At 34.1% G+C, this 27934-nt stretch overlaps 1 protein-coding gene across 4 annotated transcripts in view; it reads right to left on the bottom strand.

Moving 5' to 3' along the window:
* FSTL5 (follistatin like 5) overlaps window positions 1–27934 on the bottom strand; it is a 758840-nt gene that overhangs the window by 62537 nt on the left and 668369 nt on the right. For all 4 annotated transcript variants that reach the window (XM_047717766.1, XM_047717769.1, XM_047717768.1 and 1 more), the window contains 2 exons: window positions 17966–18115; window positions 5423–5530 (listed from right to left, as the gene is read on the bottom strand). In XM_047717766.1, coding sequence (XP_047573722.1) covers window positions 5423–5530; window positions 17966–18115 — 258 coding nt within the window. The remainder of the gene's footprint in view (window positions 1–5422; window positions 5531–17965; window positions 18116–27934) is intronic.

Below are 27934 nucleotides of genomic sequence, written 5' to 3'. Positions count from 1 at the left end.
CTTGCTGCTGGTTCCTCCATATGTGATGTCTTCCACATACCCACAGCTACCACATCCCACTGTCACCCCATCTGGCTGGGGCCAACAGCAAGGTGTAAAGACTTTATTCCAAGTTGTTTCCTGAGGACATTTCTTCTCTAATTTTGTGCATTTGAAAAAACATTGCATATGGATTGTAAAACTGTGCAGATGAGAGTCACATGACTTTTAGAATAGCATGTCTTAAATTTTCATTAGGCATAGACACCTTTTAAAAAGGAAAAAAAAATAACTATGATAAATCTTTGAGAATTCATCTGAGAACACTAATTGGAAAATCACTCTTATACACCTACCATGACAGTTTATGGGTTTTTATTAGTTAATTATAAAAATCACAGAAAATAATATATTTTGCTTCCATAATTGACAAAGATGTATAGATTGGATTATAGTCAAAATGAAAACACAAAATAGAAGTATAAATAGGACTTTTGATCCTTGATAGGTTTCAGTGGCCACTATTATATACTACATTAGGGCAAAAATTTACTGCCTAACTACTCATCACAAGCTATCATCAATGTCTCTAGTTCTAATCTGATCTATCAACACAGCACAAGGACACTTGGGCAAAAATGGGATTTTGCCCATGTTTTGGTTTGGTGATTTTGATTTCACCAAAGGAAAGTCTGTTTCTCTTGTCAAACCAATCTTAAATTCCATTTCCTTTTGCAAATGTTTCCTGAGAATCTTGTTGGAAGACAATCATCCTGAATATTCTGATATTTCTGCTGAGTCAGGTCTTTCTGAGCAAAGAGCTCTAGCAAAGTTGGAGAAAGGATGATGGCATAGCAAAAATGCCTTGGAAGATGAAGGTGGGGTATTGCACCTGAGAGAAGTAGAGACTTAATTCCCTTGAGCCTTACTGACATTCTAGCGCACTGATCAGGTAAAATTTGCATTCCAGAGTATAACAATCTCTATCTGTCATGAGAGATAGATTGATATACCAACAGTCTAAAACAAAACAAAACAAAAAAAAACCTCTGAGACACGTAATTCCAGGTTTCTTCTGTTAGTGCAAATATGCTATTCATACAGAGTAACATTAGTCTCTCACCGCATCACCCTTGGGATGGGGGCTGGAGTATAAACACTAGCACGCTCCTAAGTAAGAAATGGTCTGTTCTCTGATCCAGAGACCCTGTGTTTCCTGTCAGTCTGTCTAACTATCTATATATTATCTTATCTAATCTGTCACATATATATGTGTATGCATTTGTGTATAAATGTTACTTTATGCAAATAAATCTTACTATATGTACTATTTTAAGAGTACTTCTTACATTTTATTTTACATTTACATTATTTACATCTCAAATCTTACATTTTATTTTCAGGCGTGAGACTCACCTTTCCCTCTACCCAGCAAATATTTTAAAAATTCATTAAATCTTAAAAGCATATTTTTATTGAACTTTCAGAGAAAAAGAACCCATTTTTAAATGGCTGAATAATGTGTGGAAAGTTACTTAACACCTTTTCAAAGACTTTTTCTCCCTTTCTGTATGATATTAAAGGAGTTTGCCTAAAGTGCTTTATGGAAGGTTTGCAACACTGAGAAAGCTATTAATCTATCAAAGTAGCAAGTACCAAAGGGGAGGAGAAGGATTCAGTTCCAAAGAATATGCTATATTGAAAATTCATCCAGCTTTAAAAGAAATATATATATATATATTAACTTTTATAAGCTGTGTTTATTTTATTTTAAAGGTAATAGCATTAAATATAATTCATAAGTGAATTTTTTTAAAAAAATCATAGATATAGACCTGTTCTATCTTGTCAGGATTTAAGTACAAAATATCAAATAACTAGATAATATTACCATAATGTGATGATAGATGAAGACTATATTCTTTCCATCAAAAGATGAGCTCTATTACTTCACCCTCTTGAAACTAGGCAGTCAGTGTGACTTGCTTTGATCAAGAAGTGGTGGTGGTATTGGCACAAAAACAGACACATAGACCAATGGAACAGAATAGAAACTCCATAAATGGACCCTCAACTCTATGGTCAACTAATCTTTGACAAATCAGGAAAAAAAAAATATCCAATGGAAAAGTCTCTTCAATAAGTGGTGTGGAAAATTGGGTAACCACATGCAGAAAAATGAAATTGGACCATTCTCTTACACCATATACAAAGATAAACTCTAAATGAATGAAAGACCTCAATGTGAGACAAGAATCCATCAAAATCATAGAGGAGAACATAGGCAGTAACCTCTTCAACATTGGCCACAGTAACTTCTTTCAAGACACGTTTCCAAGGGCAAGTGAAACAAAAGCAAAAATGAGGTTTTGGGACTTCATCAAGATAAAAGTTTCTGCACAGCAAAGGAAAGAGTCAACAAAACTAAGAGGCAGCCCATGGAATAGGAGATGATATTTGTAAATGACATTACAGATAAAAGGCTGGTATCCAAGATCTATAAAAAACTTCTCGAACTCAACATTCAAAAAAACAAATAACCCAGTTAAAAAATGGGCAGAAGACATGAACAGACACTTCTCCAAAGGAGACAAATGTCTAACAGAAACACACAAAAAAATGCTCCATATCACTAGCCATCAGGGAAATACAAATCAAAACCACAATGAGATACCACCTTATGCCAGTGAGAATGGCAAAAATTAACAATAACAACAAAAAAATAATAAAACAGGAAACAAAAAATGTTGGTGAGGATGTGGAGAAAGGGGAATCCTCTTACACTGTTCATGGGAATGCAAGCTGGTGCAGCCACTTTGGAAAAGAGTAGGAAGTTCCTCAAGATGTTAAGAATAGAGCTACCCTATGACCCAGCAATTACACTACTAGGTATTTACCCCAATGATACAGACGAAGTGATAAGAAGGGGCACATGCATCCCAATGTTCATAGCAGCCCTGTCCACAAGAGCCAACCTGTGGAAGGAGCCAAGATGCCCTTCAGCAGATGAATGGATAAAGAAGATGTGGTACAGGGGCGCCTGGGTGGCTCAGTGGGTTGGGGCCTCTGCCTTTGGCTCAGATCATGATCCCAGGGTCCTGTGATCGAGCCCCACATCGGGCTCTCTGCTCAGCGGGGAGTCTGCTTCCCTTCCTCTCTCTGCCTGCCTCTCCGCCTACCTGTGGTCTCTGTCAAATAAATAAATAAAATCTTAAAAAAACAAAACAAAAAAAAAAAACAAAAAAACTTATTAAAGAAGATGTGGTACATATATGCACTGGAATATTACTCAGTCACCAGAAAAGATGAATACCCACTATTAATGTCAACATGGATGGAACTGGAGGGGAATTTTTAAAGTGAAGTTAAGTCAAGCAGAGAAAGATAATTATCATATGGTCTCACTCATATGTGGAGCATAACCAGTAGCACAGAGAACCATAGGGAAAGGGAGGGAAATCTGAAGGGGGAGAAATCAGAGAGGGAAAAGAACCATGAGGGACTATGGACCCCAGGAAACAATCTGAGGGTTTCAGGGAGAAGAAGGGTAGGGGGAAGGGGTAACAGGATGATGGGTATTAAGGAGGGGACGTGCTATGATGAGCACTGGGTGTTTACGTAACTAATAAATCATGGAACACTACATCAAAAACTAATGATGTACTATACAATGGCTAACTGAACATAAAAAAAAAGTTAAAAAACAAAACAAAAAACAACAACAACAAAAAGAAGTTGTGGTGGAAGTCACTTAATGAGAATTCTAATGCCTACATCTTAATTAGCCTCACAACTTCCACTCTTTTATACCCTGGAACTACCATGCTGACATGCCAGTCTAAAGTATGACCAGGCACATGCAGTAGACCTAAGCCACCCAACTATTCACCACTAATACATAAGGGACGTGGGGGTGAGGCTATTTTGAACTACCCAGCTACTATAAGAAGATGAGTGTGGCCATCTGAGTGTTCCCCAATTATGTCCACAAACTTCCCAGATTGCTGAACCACAAAACTATGGGTAGTAAGTCATTCTTTAATTCTATTTAACACATCAAATTTTAGGATGATTTGATTTGCCACAATAGATAACTGGAATACTATTATATGTTAGATGTTTCAAATGACACATATTTCTAATGAAATATAATAGGAATCTTCATTCTGATAGTTCTCTTAAAAGATTTCCATAGTACTGTCTTTTGTAAGCTAAATATTGCAAAACTAAAAATCTTTCAAAAACATTTAAGGTATTGGTAGTGACAATGGATTAAAATAAAAAACATGGCACTCAATTGACTTACTGAAAACCAGCCAAAGTTTAATGATTTGTAATAAGAGGAATGTTCACAGCCATGCTATAATCACAAGATAGTCTGAGATATAGATAAAACATTTTCAGGGATGAATGTTCCTTCTCATTCCCTCTCAGTTTTCTGTTAAACTTTTAACTCCAATAATTGAAACTGTGCCAAAGAGACATTGTCAAAATATATAATTTTTCCTCTGTCAAGTTCTATATAAACAACTTTAAAACATAAGCAAAATCTACAAAGATTATACCGCTTATTCCCCAATTAGAAATGAGTCTGTTCTCAGATAAGATCATACTACCTGTCTGGAGAAAAATAGAGATCTGCCTTGAGACTATCTAACTCTCTTGGTCTCTAGCTCACATGTCCCATTTTGAAAAAAGAGATGGAAACAAGAAAATTCTCATGAAAACTGGAGGGAGGCAGGTAATTGTTGAAAGACAAATTATGACTATTTTTCACTAATGGCATTGGTTTTCCTGTCATTGGTTTTTCTGTTTGCATATAGTCTAAACTTTGATAAGAATGACATGCAAGGGGCGTCTGGGTGGCTCAGTGGGTTAAAGCCTCTGCCTTCGGCTCAGGTCATGATCCCAGGATCCTGGAGTCGAGCCCCGTGTCAGGCTTTCTGCTCAGTGGGGAGCCTGCTTCCTCCTCTCTCTCTCTGCCTGTCTCTCAGCCTACTTGTGATCTCTGTCAAATAAAAGAATAAAATCTTGGGGCGCCTGGGTGGCTCAGTGGGTTGGGCCGCTGCCTTCGGCTCAGGTCATGATACCAGGTCCTGGGTTCGAGCCCCACATCGGGCTCTCTGCTCAGCAGGGAGCCTGCTTCCTCCTCTCTCTCTCTGCCTGCCTCTCTGCCTACTTGTGATTTCTCTCTGTCAAATAAATAAATAAAATCTTAAAAAAAAAAGAATAAAATCTTAAAATAAAAAAAAGAATGACGCAGTATTTTCCATTCAAACAAGTACCTGTGTATTAACTTCTTCACTCTTTTCTGTGCAGATCTAGAAGTGATTAAAGTACAGTCCTCAGATGAAGATCACTCTCGAATAGTTATAAATATCCAATGAGATAGCTAAAGGTTTAAATATCACCGGTTTTCTCAAATATACTGAGATGTGCTTACCTGCAGTGTTGGGGAAGTCTTTTCCATGGTACCCCAGCTCAGCACCCAGACCTGATCATGTGATTTGTCATAGTGTAATTTAACTGGTACAGGGTCTGTGCTTACTGCCTGTAATAAATGGGAGTTGAAAAAAAAATGTTTTCAGATTGAAATATTAGTTTAAAACTATGCCAGACATTATGAAAGAACACAAGCATTTAGACACCAAATTAAAAATTTATGTTGCCAACTTTCTGATTTTTCTAAACCTTGATTTTTCTAATTTGGAAATATGATACTTTACCCAGCATGTTTTTGCACAATTTCATATAGTGTTATGTTCCTTTATTACCTATGCGAATTGGGTGTCTGTGGAGAAGCTATTTAGGAACTTAAGATATATAAATGATTAATATGTATATTATATTCAATTGTTGAACACAGGTAAGAACTACATTTATACTATTAGGGGTTTTTTTGTTTTGTTTTTTTGTTTTGTTTTGTTTTGTTTTTTTCATTCTAATGCTGGGCATGGGATTTGGCCATCTATAGTGCTAAAATGCCTAAGTCTGATATACAGTGATAACCCTAATAACAGATTACCTGATTTAATTTCCTTAACGAGAAATCTAAAATCACGGAAAGAAATAAATGCATTTTTTTAACCATCCTTGATATGGTGAATGTGTTTTTCTGCTACTGTTTATAATATTTAGCATTTACTTAAAACAAAACTTTCAGAAAACAGATTGCTGCCAGGAAGTTATTTCGCTTACCTTTATTTCAAGCTATTTATATTTCAAGCTAATACCTTTTTTAAGTAATTTCCTGTAGTAGTTCTTTATGTATATTTTTTTAATTTTATAACATGAAACAAATTGTATTCAATAACACTACCTTTATTCAATATTGAAAGCATTTCTTTCTGAAGCTCTGGTGAATATCCTTAGAGAATTTCCCAAGTCCTAGTTCATAATGCAATCCTCTTCTCAGTGGGTTAAAGGTAAAGTACAGTTGTGGTTGAACATGTGAAGGTTCATATTTTAGCTAAATGTTAGCAACTTAGTCTTACTAAAGTATTTATTTTCAAAAGCCTTGCCCTGGATATTATCTATTTAAAATTCGCAATACTCTTGGATTACTGAATTAATTATTTAATTTCTTGAAAATGCCTACTTTAACATTTCTGTATTAATGTTTTCCTGACTTTCTTCCTGGCTAATAGAGCCATTATGTTGTTTTGGGATCTTGTGGCCAACAACTTTCTCAGGGAAGGCAGATCACTTGGCGAGCACCAGAGATTTAAGCCGATTCCCCTTTCACAAATGCCAAGTTTCCCAGCCTCTCTAGTGGCTCCCGTGGTCACATGACCTAGTCTCATTTATACATGATAAGGATTAACACGATGAACGATATCATGTTTGACAATGATACTATGCCACAGTTTCTCTTTTTTCCTGTTTTGAATGCTATCATATAACAAGATTAAGCCTTCATTTCCAAAGTCATTTTGAGGCCTGAAACAATAAGCTTAAGAAGGAAAAGCCACACAACGCTTTGAGGATTTGGCAGGAGAAAAATGAAAGGAGAATGAATTCTCCATAACAGCCTTGAGTTGCTGCACAAACCTAGAGTAACTGTCTCTAGACGAGGTTATTTGGGATAATTAAATAGCTTTATTGCTTAAGAAATAGTCTGGTGTTTTGTTAATTGTAATCCAGTGAATGCCAGATGTTTCATTTAAATTCTTCATGTACTCATCGATAATTTCAATGTGTATATAGCAAAAGTGCCATCATTAATCATTACATTAATAACAAAGCAATAAGATTCCTTTGATTTTTCATATTTTCCCTTTGATATGTAAAACTTGATCTGTATGTGATTATAACAGTTACCCTATTTTGCATACAGCTTAAAAAGAAATAATCTCTAGGTATTTACAATGTTAAAGATAAAATAGTTTAACAACAAAAGCAATAGTAACAAAGACCTCACTGTTATTCAATTGTTAAGAGTCAGTTACACGAAGAGCAAAGAGCTTTAGATAACTTTAAATATTAAGGAAAAATTTAAATGAAAATTTCCAGCTTGCCATAAGGTTCTTTTTTTTCCCTGGTTCCTCTCCTAAGTATTAACTTCTAGGGCATACCACAGTCCATGGTTAAGTTAATATCCACATAAAACAGGGCAAGAAATGGAAACAGCCTTACCAGGAGTCATCCAGCAGGTGATCAGCAGAGCTGGGATTGGATGATCTGTTTATCCCCAATGTGCAACCTCTCTGAATATGAGCCACCATCCTTCCTAGTTGTTAGTTTAATTCCCAACACTGCGTGCATACTTGCCCTCCTATTGTTCCCTCATGTATAAGAAACATTCTTTGGACTTTTTCTCTTTTGGAAGGTGGAAGGAATTCAAGGGTCCAAATATATGCAGTATCATCTGTATAAGCAGTACAGACCCAGCCGAGAACCAATGAACGGCAGAAAACACCATGCTTTTTTTTTTTTTTAAAGATTTTATTATTTATTTGACAGAGATCACAAGTAGGCAGAGAGGCAGGCAGAGAGAGGGCGGGGGAGAAGAGAGAGAGAGAGAGGGAGAAGAGAGAGAGAGAGAGGAGGAAACAGTCTCCTTGTGGAGCAGAGAGCCCGATGCAGGCCTTGATCCCAGAACCCTGGGAATTATGACCTGAGCCGAAGGCAGAGGCTTTAACCCACTGAGCCACCCAGGTGCCCCAAAGAATACACCATGCTTACCAGCATGCATTCTGAAGCAAACTGTGAATTTTAGGGTCCTCACTTAAGTGAAAAAAAAAAAGTAAAATAACAGTACCTCAGGAAGTTACTAAGCTTTCTGTGGTGTACCATGGAAATACTACTATTACTCTAAGAAAAGCTAATTGAACTAGAGGTATTTTCATGACAATAGCCTCATAGTGTTTTAAAGTTTGAAGATTCAGTATCTTTATTTAGCAAATGAAGAACCTGAGATTTAGAAAGTAAATAAACACAATCTCTGTCCTTAAAGAACTAGAGGCTAGAGGGTGGAAGAACTTAAAATAGCTAGATGCCCAGTCACAAAATAAAAATAAGGACCAAATGCCGGGGAAAGTGCAGAGGAAAAAGTACAAAGCTGGATGAAGGATAAGGGGAGGAGGTGATGCTTTGATTGAGCTTTTAAGTATGAATATTTTTATAAATGGGAAGACAGAGACTATTTTTTAAAGTTCACTGATGAGAATATGTTTCAGGAGATGTCAAAAAGCAGTCCATGAATAACTGCCTTCAAATAATTAAGATATACGTATTTGAAAGAAAAAAACATCAATTTTCAAAACAGTGTTCGATTTTGAAAAATATCTGCTCAGTGGTCTCCAAAACGTTTGAACATTTTGTCTCTCAGCATTTCAGAGGTTTGGTATTAAATTCAATACATTTTGATTTTTGGTTATAATAGTTCACCAGAACTGAAAAAGATATGCAGATCAAAAATGAAGAAAAATGCATCTGACATACTTTATTTGGAAAATGTTTAACTCTTAGGGGGAAAAAATCTGTTTACAACTTTTCAAGTGTGCAGATGTAACACATTTTACTGAGGGAACATTTACAAAGTTTTCAGCAACAAGATCATGTAACAAAGACATAAATATTTCCAAACAACCATCTTCAGGATAATCTTGCCGTACCCAATCTTCAGCCAAAAAACAGATATTTTCCTACTTATATTGTCAACTTTTGAAAGGAATAAATTGCACGTATTGGATTTCACAAAATACCTGCTAGTACACTCTGGAAATTACTTTAAATGATGAGTAAGTTTAGACCATTAGCTTCTGTAAAAGAGAAAGGCACTATATTTAATACTTAAAATATTATTTTCTTGCCACAATTAATCCTGTCTCTGTGTTATAAGTAGTTAAATATTTCTCCACATTTTATGCAAGGCTTTGTAAAGATTCTCTTATCCTTGACTGCCCTCTCTCTCCCATGCCTCACATTCTCAGGAAACCGAATTCCATCTGCCCTCTAAATACTGACCTCGGCAGTACCTTACCTGATACCATCAAGAACAGAGCCTCTATCCTCTCAACTCTCAACACATGGTTTCTAACTTTTAGCTTTATATATACTCACCACCTTTCTCAACAGATTTGTTAAAATGATTTTTATTTTTTGGTAAGTATTAGACAGATCATAATACTAATCTTCTCAAAGCACTACAGCGTTTTCTCATTTCCCTCAGAGTAAAGACAGAAGTCCTTCGAATGACTACCATGCCCTGGCTGACCTGCCCCTTCTGTCTTCTTTCTCTGATCCCTTCACCTGCTACTCCAGGGGAGGTGCTCTGGGCCCCCTGCTGCTCATCCAGCATGCCAGCCACACTTCTGCTTTTCAGAGGGCTTTTCCCCTGAACGGTCTTCCCCTAGACAGCCCAGTGTCTGCTTCCTCAACATGTTCACTGCTCAGAACTCCTGCTCCCAGTGAGGCCTGTCTGATCATCCTGCTTAATGCTGTAACCAGCCTTCGCTTGGTACACATCTTCTCATCCTTAGTTTTCCTAATTCCACCTGGTCTTACACCACTGTTTTACCTTTTCTAAAGCACTTACCACCTGACCACATATTATAATTTGCATGTTTAGTATTCCTATTTTTCATTGTCTATCTTCATCTAATGGATTCTAGGTTCCAGGAAAGCAGCTTTTTTTCCTGTTTGTTTAAGTCAATAATACAACGTACGCACTTAGAACAATACTTTTAAAGCTATTTTTTTTAAGATTTTATTTATTTATCTGACAGAGAGAAATCACAAGTAGGCAGAGAGGCAGGCAGAGAGAGAGGAGGAAGCAGGCTCCCCGCTGAGCAGAGAGCCCGACGCGGGGCTCGATCCCAGGACCCTGAGATCATGACCTGAGCCGAAGGCAGCGGCTTAACCCACTGAGCCACCCAGGCGCCCGAGAACAATACTTTTAAATAGCAGTATTCAACATACAACTAATGGGACTTTAAATCTACATGACTGGGAAAAGCAAATTGCAAAATTAAACAGCGTTCCAAAACTTATTATTATTAAGAACATCATTATTATTTTATTTAAGAAAGACAATTACACTCTGTACCATGCTTATTATGAACAGAGAAGTTTTTTAATGTTTTACAAATAAAAATTATTTTAATTTAATCTTCGTAACAATTTTTGTGTTGAGGTATGCAGTACTGTTATCTCCTTTGTAAAGATAAAAGTGAAGTAAAGTACCAATATTGATCCCCTCTTACTGTAAAACTCCTACTTTCGTCTTCAGGTGCCCTCCTGTCCACCGAGCACTACATCAGTATTCAACATACAAATGATGTAGGATTCCCATGTTAGTCCATATATTAAGAAATTATAAAATGTAATATGATGATTTTTTAAGATAAAAACACATATTAATGACATCCTAGTATTTCTTTCTCACAAGTCAGCATCTTTCATTCCATTCTGGAGACCACTAGTGTATATAGTTTTTTGTCTTGTTTTGTTTTGTCTTGTTTTGTTTTTTCCTACAGCCACCAACCATTTATCAAGAAGAAATGATATAAGTTGAATAACAACATTCAAGAATATGGGATTATAAGAAAATATTCCATATATATTCATCTTCCACCTCAGAATTAACCTATATAGATTGCTCATCTATTACTTTGCATAGATTTGTATTTAACTACTGATATTATTTTGCTAGGAAGCTTGTTTTCAGACTTTGCCTAGAGAAGCCTATGGAAATGAGATTTATTTGTAGCAGGTGATTCAACTTTCGGCCATAATAGAACAAACAGAATCAGTTTGGATCTACCGAATGACTCCATAAGATTTGTTTAAATTAAAGATTCTGATACTATAGGTTGGAAATTTCTCTCCAGTATCATAAACACTATGGTTTTCTGTACACAGTGGTATTTGCTTGGCCTGGTGGTATTCGGATAATTAAGCCACATTCTTACTTTCAAAAATGAACTGATATTTTAAACACTTTAAGAAATATATTTCAAATTACAATGTGTTGTTATTATAATTAATAAATAGTAGTGATCTACATATTCAGGTCTGAAAATCCATTTCTTAACTTCCTATATAAGAACCATTTTTGGAGTGTTATATTGTCACGTTGAATTAACTTCTTCTATTCCTTCCTTAAAATGTTTAAAATACACTATATCACGTAATAATAAAAAAGGTCTTATTTGTAGCTTTATAAAGATATCAATAAAATGTTTTTATTTAATATTTTAAAACATTGCTTGAGCATATAATTTACATCTGTCATAAGGGTTTTTTTTTTCCTTTTTGTCAATCCACAAATCTTAACTCCTTTATAATCCCCAACTACCTAGTATTACACAAATTTATTAGTGTTTCTTGAGAAGATGAGACAAAAAGAAAAATTTAAAGTATACACTATAATGATCATGGACCAGTTGCATCTGGTACTGATAATCTATGAACATCTATACTGATAATAGCAACAAAGATAAACAAAACTTGGGGTTTGGTCTTAACAAGAAGGTACAGTGAAGCACAGCTTGTTTATCAGCCTAACAAGGAGAGTACCAGCTGGCTAATTAAGTGAACCTAATTTAAACTAATGATGTTGATTCTCAAGATAATGTGCTAATGGCTAGAGGAGACTGCTTGTGACACTTAAGAATACTCCCGAGGTGTCACAAGCCACTTTGGCATCCAAGCAGAACCTGATTTTACTCCACAGAAGACGAAATGAGGTCAGTTGTTTACCAGTCAGTCTTTAATACAGCCAAATATCACCTGCCTGCCACTCTGACAAAAATTCCACAGTAAGAAAGGCAATACACATTTGATGGCTAAAGCAATAGCAACCTTACCGATTCCATTAAAACATTGTGACCTTTTATATTTTAAGCTGCAGATAAAAATATAAAAATGGTATTGTTGCACCCACTGAAAACAAATATAGTCTATTGGTAATATTTTATCATGAATTTTCTAAAATATCATGTTGTCAAGAAAATATTTGTCATTTTACTAATAAAATGTAACAAAGCTGTTCCAAATCTTTAAATTTTTAACCTTAAATGCACATTTACTGCCAATCCACACAGTCTTTTGCATGTATTGTTTTGCATGTATTTGCATGAAAAAGAAGTAGTAAGAAATATGATTTCTTAGATAAGGTCAGTATAAAAGACTAGGGATCTACTTTAACTAGATTGAAAAATAAAGCTTGAAAAATCAAAGTTAGATAATAGTAGTGTTCTTTTTTGTCTCTTTTCTTTTTTTTTTCTTCAAGATTGATTTTGGACTTCGTTGTTCCTTTTCTGTATCTACACCAGAGAAAATTCCATGGCATTTTCTATCATGTTTGGGAGAAGGTTAACTAAATTTCTGTTATAGTTAATATTCTTAGCTGTTTCTGTATAATACACTCAGGTTTGAAAGAAAGAAATAAATGCCTACAGCACACAATCAGAAATATAACTTCACTTGGATGCGAAAAAGATTGACTTAAACCTAGCTTCAGTTGAGAAAAGTGGTCAAGTTGAGAAAGAATGTTTAACTTTTTACAAAATTAACTTTGTACTTGGCAGTTGACTTTGAGTGTGCTCTGTCCTTGCAGATAAATATAGCTGTATTCATTTTTTAAAAGATTTTATTTATTTATTTGACAGAGAGAGAGATCAAAAGTAAGCAGAGAGGCAGGCAGAGAGAGAGGGGGAGGCAGTCTCCCTCCCTGTTGAGCAGAGACCCAATATGGGGCTCCATACAGGGCTCAATGGCAGGACCCTGAGACCATGACCTGAGCCAAAGGCAGAGGCTTAACCCACTGAACCACCCAGGCACCCCAATAAGTACAGCTTTAAATCACAAAGTTGTTGTTGTTTCAGTATAGTCTTTTAAGTAGCTAGAAATGTTCTTTCTTTAAATAGTTTTAAAACTTGAACTTCTTGGGGCGCCTGGGTGGCTCAGTGGGTTAAGCCGCTGCCTTCGGCTCAGGTCATGATCCCAGGGTCCTGGGTTCGAGCCCCGCATCGGGCTTTCTGCTCAGCGGGGAGCCTGCTTCCTCCTCTCTCTCTGCCTACTTGTGATTTCTCTCTGTCAAATGAATAAATAAAATCTTTAAAAAAAAAAAAAAAAACTTGAACTTCTTGGATTGTTAATTTATAAAACAGAGGGTACAATATCTAAATCTGCAAAATCTATAATGCTGTTTTAAATTGGGAAAACCTTGAGGGAATTTATAATTCTAAGAAATGAGGTATTTTCAAGTATGAAAATAGAACCACTGTGATATTTATAATTCACCTTCAAGCGTGTACTTTTGAGGACTAAAATTCACATATTCTAAGTTATGTTAAGACAAATATGAGGCAGTGTTCTTTCACCCAGCAGGTAAGTAGACACATGGAATTCATTATCTAAAGAGCTCAAAGACTGAAATTATACATGGCTTTGAATGTGAAAACTTAGACAAATTAAAGCCTAGAAAATTTTAGTTTTTTAAAAAGACAATCTTTTGTGGTATAGATTTAAAATTTTAGGTTGATATTTACAGTCAGTAATAGATTTCGAGAACTAGTATTCCTATCAGTAAGAACAGGAAACTGATTCTACCCAGTATGGAAATTTTCATTTTATAAACAATGGTGATCTCTGCATTTCTACAGAACAGATTGTTGCAGAATGTCCCAAATCACTGCAACTGCACTTTCATTTCCCTTCTTTCCAGTAAGGTATTCAGTAGACCCTATGATTCAAAACGTTTTCTTTTTATTGACAGAAGGGTAATATTCAACTCCATCACACATCTCACCAGAGCTGTGCAAGTAACCCCATGACACTCTGCCTTTTTGTGCTACGGTTTAAGTTCTCATATTTTTCCGACAATAGGAACAAATCTAGTACGTTATTCTTGGTTCCCACTGTTCTCCAAATAGAAGGAGGCCATAGGAAGTGAGGCAATAGGTTGATAGATGGTGGTGTGGGGCAAGAGGCATGGAGAGAAGCTTTAAATTTGTCTTTGGTAATAGAAAATCTGAGAATATACAGAGGCTCTAGCCAGAGCAGGTAGAGTGAGTAAAGCAGGAAATCAGTACCATGTCAGCTTTCACCTCTAAATGCATCTGGGGCAGAATATTTTTTTTGTTGTTTTAATTTAGAACTCTCAAATCAAGATTGCTTTTTTATTCCTATTTTGGTTACATGATATTAACATCTTTTCCCTTTAATTTGTTCTTTCCCATTTTGCTTTTAAAATTCAATACCATAATCTTTTACCTTAATACTTTCTTAGTTTCTTTTACTCTCTGCTAAGAATGTGGTTATATACTTTTACTCAATTCTAATAGTGTTAATCATGACTTTTGTCCTTATTTTTTGCAAAAAATTCCCAGCTTCCTTTTGATTAAATTTCAATAACTTAATTTTTACCTTTATACATTAATTCCTTTGTGTCTCTCTATACATATCCTTATACTTGCATTCAGATTATTCTCCTTTTCTTCAGCTAAGTTCTAAAATTATCTGGTTAAATTAATCTATTACTTTTTTTTTTAATTAAGGAGCAAAATTCCCTAAACACACAGTCTTATCTGGATTCAACATATTTAATCATGATTATCAATATTACTTGATATTGGTATTAATATTTTGCATTTATATGGGTGCTATTAATAATTAGCTTAACATTGTGTCAGAGAATCGGTATGAAGTAACTTTCATTACTATTTCTTGCAACTTCATTTATAGACCATTATTTATCAGTAGTAGCTGTTTCTATAAAGTAACCGCTAACACTGAGTTTCTGAATACTGACCCATCGCTCTTAGGGGAAATATATACTCAGGTTCCTTTGAGCCTCTGGTCTCAAGATTTTCATCAACTGATCAATAGATAACTTTGTTTCATATGTGTTTCTGTGCAAAGACACTTTATTTAATATATATTGTTCATTAATTAACATTGAACTTGTAGCCAAATAACACTAGGACTCATGGCTGAATGAAACTTACCATTGCGTACATCACAGCCTTCTTGCACAGGCATTTCAACACTGTGCTTAGGAGTCATTTTAAGCAACAGAGTTGCCAACAAAAGCACAAAAATGCAAAACACATAGTACTAAAAAGACCATGAAAAGGACACTTGTTTACAGTATAAAAATTGACACAAGAATGCAGAGTCTCTTCTTATTCAACTTTAGCTAGAAATGTGTATGTTGGGTGACAAATTTTTAACCATTCTGTTCATGTCCTTGCATGACCACGAAAGCCACATGAGTATTGATTTTATGGTCTTAAATAAATTTAGGTGAGTTTTCAAATGAGAATCAACAAATAATTAACTGTAATTGATTTCTCTCCAGCAAAGAAAGAATAACACTACACCTACATTTAAACAAAATGATCATATGATTATAATGTAGAGCAAAGTAACCAGATACTTATAGTAAATGCTATATATTTCCACTGATGTACTATTCAAAATCAGTCAATGTTTATTTATGGTGCCATAAATATACATAATGATTATCTATGAATAGTTAAGGACTAGAAGGAGTAATAAAACATCTTTATTATTTTAATAATAAGATCATAAGAAGAACTCATTGGGACTGAGGCCCAATTTTCTAGCCTATAAAAAAGTAAATGTTAGATTTTTGTCTAAAAATACTCCATAATGATTATATCATAAACATGATTTTTAAAAATATTTTAGCATTATATATTATCTTTTACATTCTCCTGGTATTTCATAGCAATTAGAGGCACTTTGAAAAATAATATAATTTATGTGACTTTTACATTTCATTATCAATATTTTCTATTAATTTTAATTTTTAAATTAATTTTAAATTTTAAATTTTATACTGTTGTCTGAAGATGGAAATGATATGAAGATAAATGATATTAGTTTTTCTCGCTTTTGAGTATCTAGTAGGTAATACATAATTAGCATAGATTTCTAGTTTGAAAACAAAATTTAAAGACCAATTTGATTATTTCTGAAACATACTTCTAATTTTAATCTGCTGGCTATAGAGTCTAAATAATCCTAAACTGAATGCCTATAATTTGATCGCCTATGTTATAGCTGAAATCAAGATCAAATTAACTTGGTCAAAATCCAGAAGTCTCAGACATAAGAGGTGAAATACAGAAAAATATATATTCTCAAGGTGGATACTGAACCATCAGACTGGATATATATGTGAACCATGCAACCCTAGAGGCCTTAGAGAAGTTTTCAAGTAGAACAATTACTGATCCTTTTCCTCATGATTATACCAGTCACTCTCTTATTAGAAATTTAACCATTAGACTAAATATCCACTGTAAATTTGTAAAACCAGAGATAACAGAGTTTTTTGGTAGAAACGCTTTTCACTCTTTTATTTGCCATACCAAACATATCCATAGTAGGCAATTAATAAGTATACAAAGAGTGGATGGATAGGTAGATGGATGATTGGATGATATCATGTGAAGCTGTGAAGGACTCTTAGAATGAAAAGCCCTAACTTTGAACTTATTGCCACTTTTTGTAGTTCTAGTCAGGAATCATTAGAGGAGTTACTTCAATATTCAAGATTTCAAACCAATATGGATGCAAAAAAGATCTTGGTAAATATAAGGAATGGTTAGCTTCTAGTGTCTCTCAGAAACTTTGATAGTAAGTAGATGTAAATCACTTCTATATGCCAAGATCTGCTATAAATGTTTTATATGCATTAAGTTAATTCTAAATACAACTTTATGAGATACTTACAATTATTAATCCCATTTAGTGGATTATGCATATCTAATAAAGCTGTTTTAAGTTTGTTTCCTCTGATCTGAGAAGCAAGAGATTATAGTAAGAGTCAAGGGCCCAGTTACTGTAGCCAGGCCACCTAGAAGCAAATCCCATATCATCCCTGGCTGTTGTGCAATGGAGTACAAATAGACTGCCCAAGTTAAACAACTTTGGAAAGAACTGAGAATGAAACATTTGGGGACTCAAACCAGGATTTTTTTTTATAACCATGACCGTGACAATGTTTACTTGCATTTTTTTTTCCTCTGTCATTGACCTATATACATATTCCTTGTTTTACTACTATAGTAAAACCTTACTAAATTATTATTATCTAACAGTCTACTATTAACTTGGCTTTTGTTAAGAATCAAGTAAGGAAGAAATAATACTGTCTCTGGAATGGTAACTGGGAATACCTTAATTAGCGTCTGACTGGAACTCTCTTGGCTCTAAACAGAATAGATAAATCTGAGGTTGATTTTTGTGGAACTAATCATGTTAATATTATGATGTGTTTATGGAATCTAATTTTTTAAAATAAGAAAAATTATTTTTTAATTCATTAAACTCAAGCAACAGACTAAGAGGAAAGTTTGCAGAAAATGTATACATTATCCAGTTATCCAAGTAATAAAACAAGTTATCAATGACAATCAGATGGCAATGTACAAGTTACCTGGTAAAGAATTGTAAAAAAATAAATATTTTTTAAAAAATCACCTTCAAAAGCAGGGATCGTTCATACCTGAACAACTTTTTGGGACTGCACATCAACAATGAGGACTCTGTCCAGAGTTGGCTGTGCAACATAAATGAACTTGTCTTTGACATTAACAGCTGAGGCCCACACACACCTCTGAACTTCATCATCTTCAGCTTTGGGACAGACTTCATCCTATAATTTAGAAAACAGGGGAAAAAGTGAATATTTTAAATTAAGATGGATATGGCATATAAGAAGCAAAATTAATGTTTGATGCTTTATTACTTTCAGCATCAAAATTAAACATACACACACACACACACATATGTGTATATATATATATATATATATATATATATACACACACAGAGATAGTGTGTGTACTAAATTAAACAATCTCCTTAAATGTAAATCAATGGAAATAACCCTTTGATATAAATTTCATCAGGCTCTTAATTACTTATTTCTAATAGGATATAGCCTCTTCATGTGTTACTATCTTGTTCATAACTCAGTAACTTCAGAAATAGATAATAAATTCAAAGTTTTCTCTCAAATCCTCCAATCTCAAGCTTCTTTACCAGACATTAAATGTCACACTGGAGTATATTTAGAGGTTATCACATCAGTGGCTGCCCCCATACCCTGTCCTTGATCTTTTCAAAAGCTACCAAATCTACCAGAAGTGATTGAAAGTTTTCTAATTTGTGGAGAATCAGAAGCTTCGAAAAATTATAAAAAGGTAGTTATTCAGAAGGCTTATTTTATTTTTCAATTTTTATCAAGGTCAAATTTTACAAAATCTTTTAATATGTCCAAGCAGATTGTTATTCTACTCCTTCACCCATAACTGTTTTCTGGTTGAATATTATATTGTTTGTGCCAGACTGCCATAAATGAGGCAAAAACAAAAACAAAACACACACACACACATAAAAACTTCTATTCCCTCTTATCCTGAATTTTGTTAATAAGTGAATGTTGAAGGGATGTATAGGCCCAGTGATCTGTGCTGGTAGACACATCACAAATGGAAGAAACGTCATTTAGCCCATTATTTTTCTTTCAGGTTTTTCTTTTATTCACTGATCTTTTTGTTTTGTAATTTTCTCACTTTACCTATAGTTAGAAAACTACTAAGAAGAAAGATTTGTTAATCTATACATAAAATATTTGTGTAATGATTCTAGTGTTTCATTTGTCTTATGATTTAGGTATGATCACTGATTACTAATATCTAATTTATTGATTTGTATACTCCAGTTAGTAACTGTTAAATTAGAACACTCTCCTTCTCTAATTCAAATAAAAACATTTCTTTTCAGCAGAGATTCCATTCACCATTTGTATTGAATAATCACGAACTACAATTAACAAAGCTTACATTATCAACACAACTAAGCATTTCTTTTAAAGATAATACTGACAGCAAATCACATTTGACATATAGTAGTTAAAATGGATATACCATAATAACACCTTTGGAAGGAGCACAAACATAGTAGGTGGTTTTTCTCTTTGCTTAAAAGCTTAGAAAATAATATAAAAACCAGAGCACTTTGAAATGAGAGCTCAATGTGTGGTCTGCTGTTTTTGTTCTCCAAATTTCAGATATGATTCAGGGAGAATCTGGAGTGTCTACTGATTTTTAAGATTCAATCCAGAAGTTGCCACGCACTGTCAAAACACCCGGAACATATGATAGTGTCTTCCTTTAAACAGTACATGTTATTCCCAGGCTTCCAGAATATAACCAAACAAATTAAAAACTAAACATCTAATGCATGATTCTGGTAGTTCTGGAGGTAGAAAATTAACTCCACTACATGGGATGTACCACTATCATTTTAAAATGATTACCAGTGGGGTCATCCTGAGTCATGTCCACGGCACCCTCAAGTTGGCACAAACCTGAACTCTGTCCTCAGCACATGCACAAAACAGTTTCACTCATCAACTCACTGAAACATTACTTTCTATACCAAATATATTGCTTCAGAACTATATTAAATATCTTTGACAAGAACCTATTTTGTGAGAATCCAGCTCAATATAAAATATGTACTTCAGAGGCATGAATATGTGGGGGAAAAAAAAGTGGGATCTAAGGTTGATGAAAGGCTCTGAACACAGGGAAATTGTTTATAAATTCTTTGCTGTTGTGTAAAAGCTACAAAGAAAATCTGCCAAAATAATAGGAAGTGTGAGTGACCTGACACAAAACTGTCAGCGAAACAACTGCTGAACCAGGAGCAATTTCCACCCCTTTGTTTGCTACAAAACTATTCAACAGTAAAATAAACTGCTCTGATGGGAATTATTTCCTATTTGTATGCTGTCTCCATAAGATGTCCCTGATCAGCCTCACAATCATTTTTACAAAGCCATTAAAAGTTTCCTGACAGCCGCCCTGAGTTTTCTTTGCTTCACTTTATGCCATTATTTCTGATTATAGTCTATTAGGTTCCATTTTACAACGGCACTTTTATTTTTTCAGATCACATAGATTAATATTTACTTCTATGGACGGGAATTTTAGAGGAATGTTTTTCATATGCATTAGGCATTTAATGAGATAAAAGATGAGCTCAAAAAAACCAAAGATGCAAAATAAAATTAAGATAATACACACTGATGAGGAAAATGGTGAGGAATTATATCAAGAAGTTTAATTAAATCACTTTTTATAGAAATGTGTACCACAATTTAGAGTAAAAGGAATTAATAAGATATTAGAACTAATAAGGGTAAGAGTCAATAAGAAAAAGAAAATTATAGTTCATAGTTAGAAATTATCTATCTCCCTTTAGGTAATTTCCATATTTAATTACATCCTGTGTATACATTATCTCTTTCCAAAATTTTAAAGGCAAACAAGATGTTTCTAGTGATGATATTAGTTTGGATTTAACATTTAAAACAATACTGATGATACCTGATTGCTGAAAATAAGTAGGTCAGTTAGGTGGATGTATGCATTCATCTTCTATAGGACTTTGCCATTTTTATTTATTGTATTGATTGACTATTAAAAACACATTTCCCAGGATGCTTGGGTAGCTCAGTCCGTTGAGCCTCCAACTCTTGGTTTCAGCTCAAGTCATGATCTCCAGGTGGTGAGACTGAGCTCCAAGTTGGACTCACACTTAGTGGGGAGTCTGCTTGAGAAGATTCTCTCTCTCTGCCCTTCCCCTCATTCAATCTCTCTCTCTCTCTCCTCTGAATAAAGAAATAAATAAAATCTTAAAAAAATGCATTTCCCTCAAATCTCCAAATTCCCATCTCTCTGTCCTCTTCTTCCTCATAGTCTCTCTTTCAGCACGTATTCTGTCATTCATGCCGGGGACAAATGTTATTTGTCACAAGCACCTCCATTTTCCTTGCATCCAACTCAGTAAGTTTCTATCTTTATCCCCTCCTCTCAACCTTCTCTCCAATCATAGATTTGTCCACTGTCCTTTGCCTTCCGAAAGATCTGTCCTGTATTTAATTTGTCATTGTAGTCACGTCCAATGTCAACATTCCCTTGCAATTTAAGAAGAAAAAAAAACAAAACATTACTTGGATTTATCTTCTTTCCCTTCCAATCATCCAATTCTCTTCAGACACTAAACAAGCTGTCTAGAAATTTACCTCCATTTCCTGACCTTTCAGTCTAAATTGTTCATACTTCAAATAGCTTTCATCATCCTCTTTCTTTCAAAACTGGAGAGGTCACTAGTGGCCTCAGAATTTCCAATCATTAGTCTTTACTTCTTGTTGGGAAGCACTTATTGAGTACTTACTATGTGAAAGATAGTGTGAAAATTATATTTGGAAATAAAACTATGAATATACAAGAATGCCTGCTCTCAAGTTATAGTTTCTGATGAATTTGGCTATTCAGACATTTATTCTTCCTAAAATATTCTTTCATTTTTGCAAGGTAAAAATCAGCAAAAAATGGCCCCAGGCCAAATTCATACCATTGCCTTTTCTGGTATATGGTCCAAAAACTGAGAATGTTTTTTGCATTTCTTAATAGTCAGAACAAAAATCAAAGTAATACTACTTTGTGGCATGTAACAATTATATGGAATTCAATTCAAATTTACATAAAGGTTTATTGGAACAAAGCCAAATCCATTGACTTAAATATTGTCTATGACCATTTTCATGCTATAATAGCAGATAAAGATCCTGTGGACTGCAAAGCTTAAGATATTTACTATCTGAACCTTTGCAGAATAAAATGTTGTTGATCTCATTCTTGAATATTTCCCTATCCTAGTTATCATTTAAATCCTATTAGTGAAATTCTGTCATAGTGGCTTCTTTATGTTATGTTCCTTAATTATGATTCAGGAAAGGTAAGCCTCAGACTTTGGTTTTCTATTCTATTTCCTTTACATTAAATTCCTCTTAGAGTGAATTCATTTTTATTTATTGATTTGATTTAGAGAGGGGGTGGTGGGAGGCAGTGGGAGAGAGAGGGAGAGAATCTTAATCAAGTTCCATGTCCAGCATAAACCCCAAGGTAGGGCTCGAGCTTACGACCCTGAGAACATGACCTGAGCCAAAATCAAGAGTCAGACACTTAACCAACTGAGCCACCCAGGTGAGTCAAGAGTACAGTCGCTCTTACTGCCTGGTTGTAATCACGGTTGAATGATACAAAGAGATTAATCTGTGACTTGACAGTCACCAGGCATTCCTTCCTCTATCAGTCTCTTCATAGAAAAAAATCTGTTAAATGAACAATTTGAAATAAACAAAGGAAAAAAAAAGTATACTATATTAAAGGTAATTAAAAACTAAATAGAAAAAAAAGGTGAAGTACACAGATGCACATGAACACAAGTAAATAAATTATAGATAGAGGATAGATAGATGACAGAAAGGGAGAGATACACAGATAATATAAACAGACATTATCTATGTAAAGATATATAAGGTTTGGTTTATATTAGGAAACTTTATTGAAAAAAAAAAAAAACCTAAACGATTCCATAAAATAAAAGAAAGAGTATCGAGTGATAAAATAACAGAGTAAAATTAATAATAATAATCATGTATAAGGCTATATGCAGAACATAAATATGGTTGGTATATAAAGTATCTTGTTTAGAAGTAGACAGCAGTCTAAGGAATGCCAGGCCTAGGAGCACAGGAAACAAAAGCACTAAAAAGCCTAGGTAATTAAATACAAATAGATTAGACTTCTCTAAAGTTATACAGAAAAGTAAATATCTGATCTTTTGCATAATTTGGATTCCAAATACAGTAAGTAATACACAGAACTTGAATAAAAATAAACTGGCATTAGTATTATTTAAAAAGGCAGAAATAAATATGTAACATATAATGTGATCTAACATGTATTCACCCAGTTTAGGCATTGATTTTGGCAGCATGTGGATTCACCCAATGGTGGTAGATAGACACTCCTAGGTAGGTAGGTACTGAACTACTGGACATGTATATTAAGTCAAAGAATGAGAGAAAGATGGTTTGATATTATGATCAATATGTCGCATTCAAATTGAAAATTTTTAGGTATATTGTAGACCTGGTTGCCTTACTGATCTGGTCACTAATTATTGAAAATAATTTGATTTTAGTAGTTCTGCATTGATAAATTCTTCTGCTTCTTTACCAGTCATGTTCTTAAGACTGTCATGATAGTTCCCTTCTTTGGCAGTAATTGAGAGTGGGTAGGAGTAGAGGAACATTGGAGAAGGAAGGAAGGAAGGAAGGAAGAAAGAAAGAAAGAGATTGTAAAAATCTTATTCAAAATGTATAACACGATCTTCATTACTTTCCAACAAATAGTCTGTTCTTGCTAAAATATTCACATCAAAATTTCATAAAAAGCAATGATTTTCCACAGAAAATAAAGAGCATACAACACATTTTATTAATCAAATTATTTTCAATCTACATTTGGCCATCATATTTCCAATACCTATGTGACTTTTGGTCTTCCTGATTTTCTTCTTGTCTAAACTTCTATTATATTTACATTTTGTGCCACAAAACTTGACGTATAACCCTGTACTATCATCCTCAGTTAAAATGTTGGCCTTTGCTCTTCCTATATTTTTACATTTTTCCAAACACAATAGTAAAGATACAATATTTCCTCAGTAAATACTTGTTTAAATGTCACTTATTGTAGAAACAAAAAAGTCAAAAGTGTATACTTCTCAGTCATGCCATGTCATCCAGAATGATTGAAAAACTAAATTTTAGAACAGCACTATTCAAAATGTCTGCAAACAGATGCCAGTTGGCATATCATTTGTTACCAAGCTGAGAATAATATAGAAATTGAAAATAAACATTTAGAACCTTTTATAGTAATTTGACATTGCCATAAAGCCATGTGCTCCTATGATCAGTAAACTTATCTTTATGAACAAGATTTAGATCAGTTTGGGTGGTGTCAAAATTGCCTGGAAGGTTTCTTGGAATGAAAAATACTTACTGGTTAAAAAAGAAAAAAATAGATTGAACAAAAACCAAAGTGATTCTTCCCCTGCAAATAGTTTGAGAAACAATTGATTTTGAGCTTTCTTTTCTGTCTTTCTCTCTTTTTAAAATCCAAACTGTCATAATCTGAGTCTACTGAGATATATAGAAAAGTAAATAATGAAACACCTTAAAAAATAGTGTTCACTTAATCAATAGAATACAAATAATTATTCTCAATGAGATTTCCTTCAGGTTATCATGAATCAAGACAAATAAAACAAAAGTTCTTTTGTACTGTATGGAATGTCTAGGTTGGGATTCCTAGGATATTTTTCATAGCCATCTGGAAATTAATGTAATCCAGGTTAAGCTTTTTTGAATACACCAAAAACAGTATACTCTGCTGAAACCTGTAAAACAGGTTTTACAATATTTAAAAAAAAATGAGATTTTACAATAATGTATTTTAATTTAATATTAGTAGTTATCTCCCTGGTGGACCATTTTTTTAAAAAGAAAGACCTGAAGTTTAAATACTTTCATCAATTTTTAATTGAGATTACTGGTTATACCTGAGCAATACAACTGGATTGGATTTTTTTCTATAATTACATATATTAATCTATATAATTCTATCTGCCATTTCATATATTAAAGTGTATAAACAGTCTAGCTCATATTAGTCAAAGCATATGTAGTCATGGAAATGCAAGAGGTGATTTGTCTTAATTTGGCCTATCTTAGAAAACCATCATACAGCATGATTTTGATTCTAGGATATCAAAAGTACAAAGAAAACATTACAGAAATTTTCAATTATTTTAACATAAGAACATTGTATTTATGTCTTTCAGTGTTATAATAAAAATGGAGTTGAGAACATTACACTGTCATAAATTGAGAATCAGTTTCTTTAGGGACAGTGTATTAGAGAGGTTATGAAAATAGTCCTTGAAGTCAACCAGACCAAGAGGTCATGTCCAGGTTTACACTTACATTAGCTGTGTAAATACTCCTTTTGACCCTCATTTACTGCAGTGGTATAACAATATTACCTATCACATGGGATTATTATGCACATTAAATAAAATCATGTTTGAAAAGTTCAAGTGATCAATGATGTTACTTGTTATTTCCTTTTCTTAAATATTTTGTTTATTTATTTATTTATTTATTTGAGAGAGAGAGAGCATGAGCAGGGTGGAGGGGCAGGGGAAGAGGGAGAATCAGATGTCCCCCCATCCCCTGGCTGGCAGGGAGATGCATGCAGGGCTCAATCCTATGATCCCAAGACCATGACATGAACTGAAGTGTAAACTACTGAGCCACCCAGGTGTTCCATACCTGTTATTTTCATATACAAAATTTTCTAGGGGCTCTATTTCATGAAACTATAATAGCCTACATATTTTTACAATTTTTTTTCAATTTTCCATAATATTTGGAGAATAGTTCACTGTGAATATTTAAGAGTTTCAGAGAGGTACTTGAAGTATGGAATAATTGTTGCATTGAGAGAATTAAAGAGAATTTTTTCCCCCTCTATCATTTGGTAGTTCTGTGACATTGAGCGAATCACTTGACCTTTCTCATTTTGTCTAGAAACTGAGGGGATTGAAATAGGATTTTGGGGGCACCTGGGTGGCTCAGTGGGTTAAAGCCTCTGTCTTCAGCTCAGGCTCAGATAATGATTCCAGGGTCCTGGGATCGAGCTCTGCATCGGGCTCTCTGCTAGGCAGAGAGCCTGCCTCCCCCTCTCTCTCTGCCTGCCTCTCTGCTACTTGTGATCTCTGTCTGTCAAATAAATAAATAAAATATCTTAAAAAAAATAGGATTTTGTCAGTTGTTTTCAAAAAAGAAAATGAAAACAAAAACAAAGCTCTCTGAATTACTCCTACTCTGCTTAAATGGAAAATGTTTTACCCACTTTATAAAAATATTATATTAGATAAGAATAGCAGCTAAAAAACAAATTTTAAGAGTGTTAAATTTCAAATGTCTACAGAATATAAAAGAAGAAAACTGTAGAACTTTTATAAATGTAGGACTAGACGGTTTGTGTCTTGGTTCTCTTGGTTCTTGTAAAGGAGTTGAAATCCTATCTCAGGGTTGGTCCAGGGGCCAATAGACACAGAGAATCCCTGGGGCAGAAACTTAATGTCTGTTGGGAAAGGCACAAATTTGAATAATGGAAAGGACAAATTAAATATCAAAACCAAAGGTATAAAGTTATGTTGAAAAACCAGTAAATAGTGTTTGACAAAAAAGTGTTGGTATTAAAAACTAATATCAGGCACTAAAACAATTGGACAATTATGGTAGATATCAGAAAGTATAAATTATATGTACCAATTTGGTTCATGGTGGATAACTTAAATAGTAGTGGGGATAGTTGAAACTAAAGAATTAGTTGTGTTTAATTTTGTTCCCCAACATAATGAAGATTTGATTTGTATAAAAGTAATAATCATCTTTCCTGACTTTGTTTTACAAAACACAATTAGTAAGGTGGTTAGCTAGAGGGAAAAAAAATAAGATTAACAAAATTTTTCCTTATCAAATAACACATGAGGTTAACTGACCAGAAAGAAAAAAGAAAAGAAAAAAAAAAAAAAAGAAAGAAAGAAAAGAAAAGGAAAAGACAGAAAGAATGAATGAGAGCAAACAAGCTGAGCCATAGTATGTAAACATTTCTTTAAAATAATGAAAAACCCGGGACGCCTGGGTGGCTTAGTTGGTTGGACGACTGCCTTCAGCTCAGGTCATGATCCTAGAGTCCCGGGATCGAGTCCCACATCGGGCTCCCAGCTCCACGGGGAGTCTGCTTCTCTCTCTGACCTTCTCCTCGCTCATGCTCTCTCTCACTCTCTCTCAAATAAATAAATAAAATCTTAAAAAAAATAATAATGAAAAACTCATAATCATGACATCATTATGAATACTAATGAATATCATGGGAGTATGGGGCTTGTTTCTTTCTAATATGTTCTATACTCTAGTTTCTTTAAGTAGCAGCAAAAAATACTTGTTCAAGTGGCCCCTTCCAACTATTGATTAGAAGACTCATCAATAAAAAGATCAATTAAACATTTCTTTAAATACCAAATGTACACATTCCCTTGTACAATTTTTCTGATGGCTGGATACCTAGTCTTGTTGTTGTTGTTGTTGTTTTTAACTTCAAGAAGAGGAAGACTTCTTTGTAAGGTAGGCTTTTTAATTTTGACTAAAGAACATAAATCTCTCCCTAATAGCTTCCCATCATTCAATTTGGTTCTTTGTTTGAAACAATACATTTAAAATTTTTTTTTTTATTTATTACCATATAATGTATTATCAGCCCCAGGGATAAAGGTCTGTGAATCGCCAGGTTTACATACTTCACAGAAATCACCATAGCACAACCCTCCCTAATGTCCATAACCCCACCACCCTCTCCCTAACCCCCTTCCCCTGGTAACCCTCAGTTTGTTTTGTGAGATTAAGAGTTTCTTATGGTTTGTCTCCCTCCTGATCCCAACTTGTTTCATTTATTCTTTTCCTACCCCCCAAACCCCC

This window comes from Lutra lutra, chromosome 2, assembly GCF_902655055.1.
Source record: "Lutra lutra chromosome 2, mLutLut1.2, whole genome shotgun sequence".
NCBI lineage: Eukaryota > Metazoa > Chordata > Mammalia > Carnivora > Mustelidae > Lutra > Lutra lutra.
Note: the sequence above shows the minus strand (reverse complement) of the source record. Positions and strands in the feature narration are given on the sequence as shown.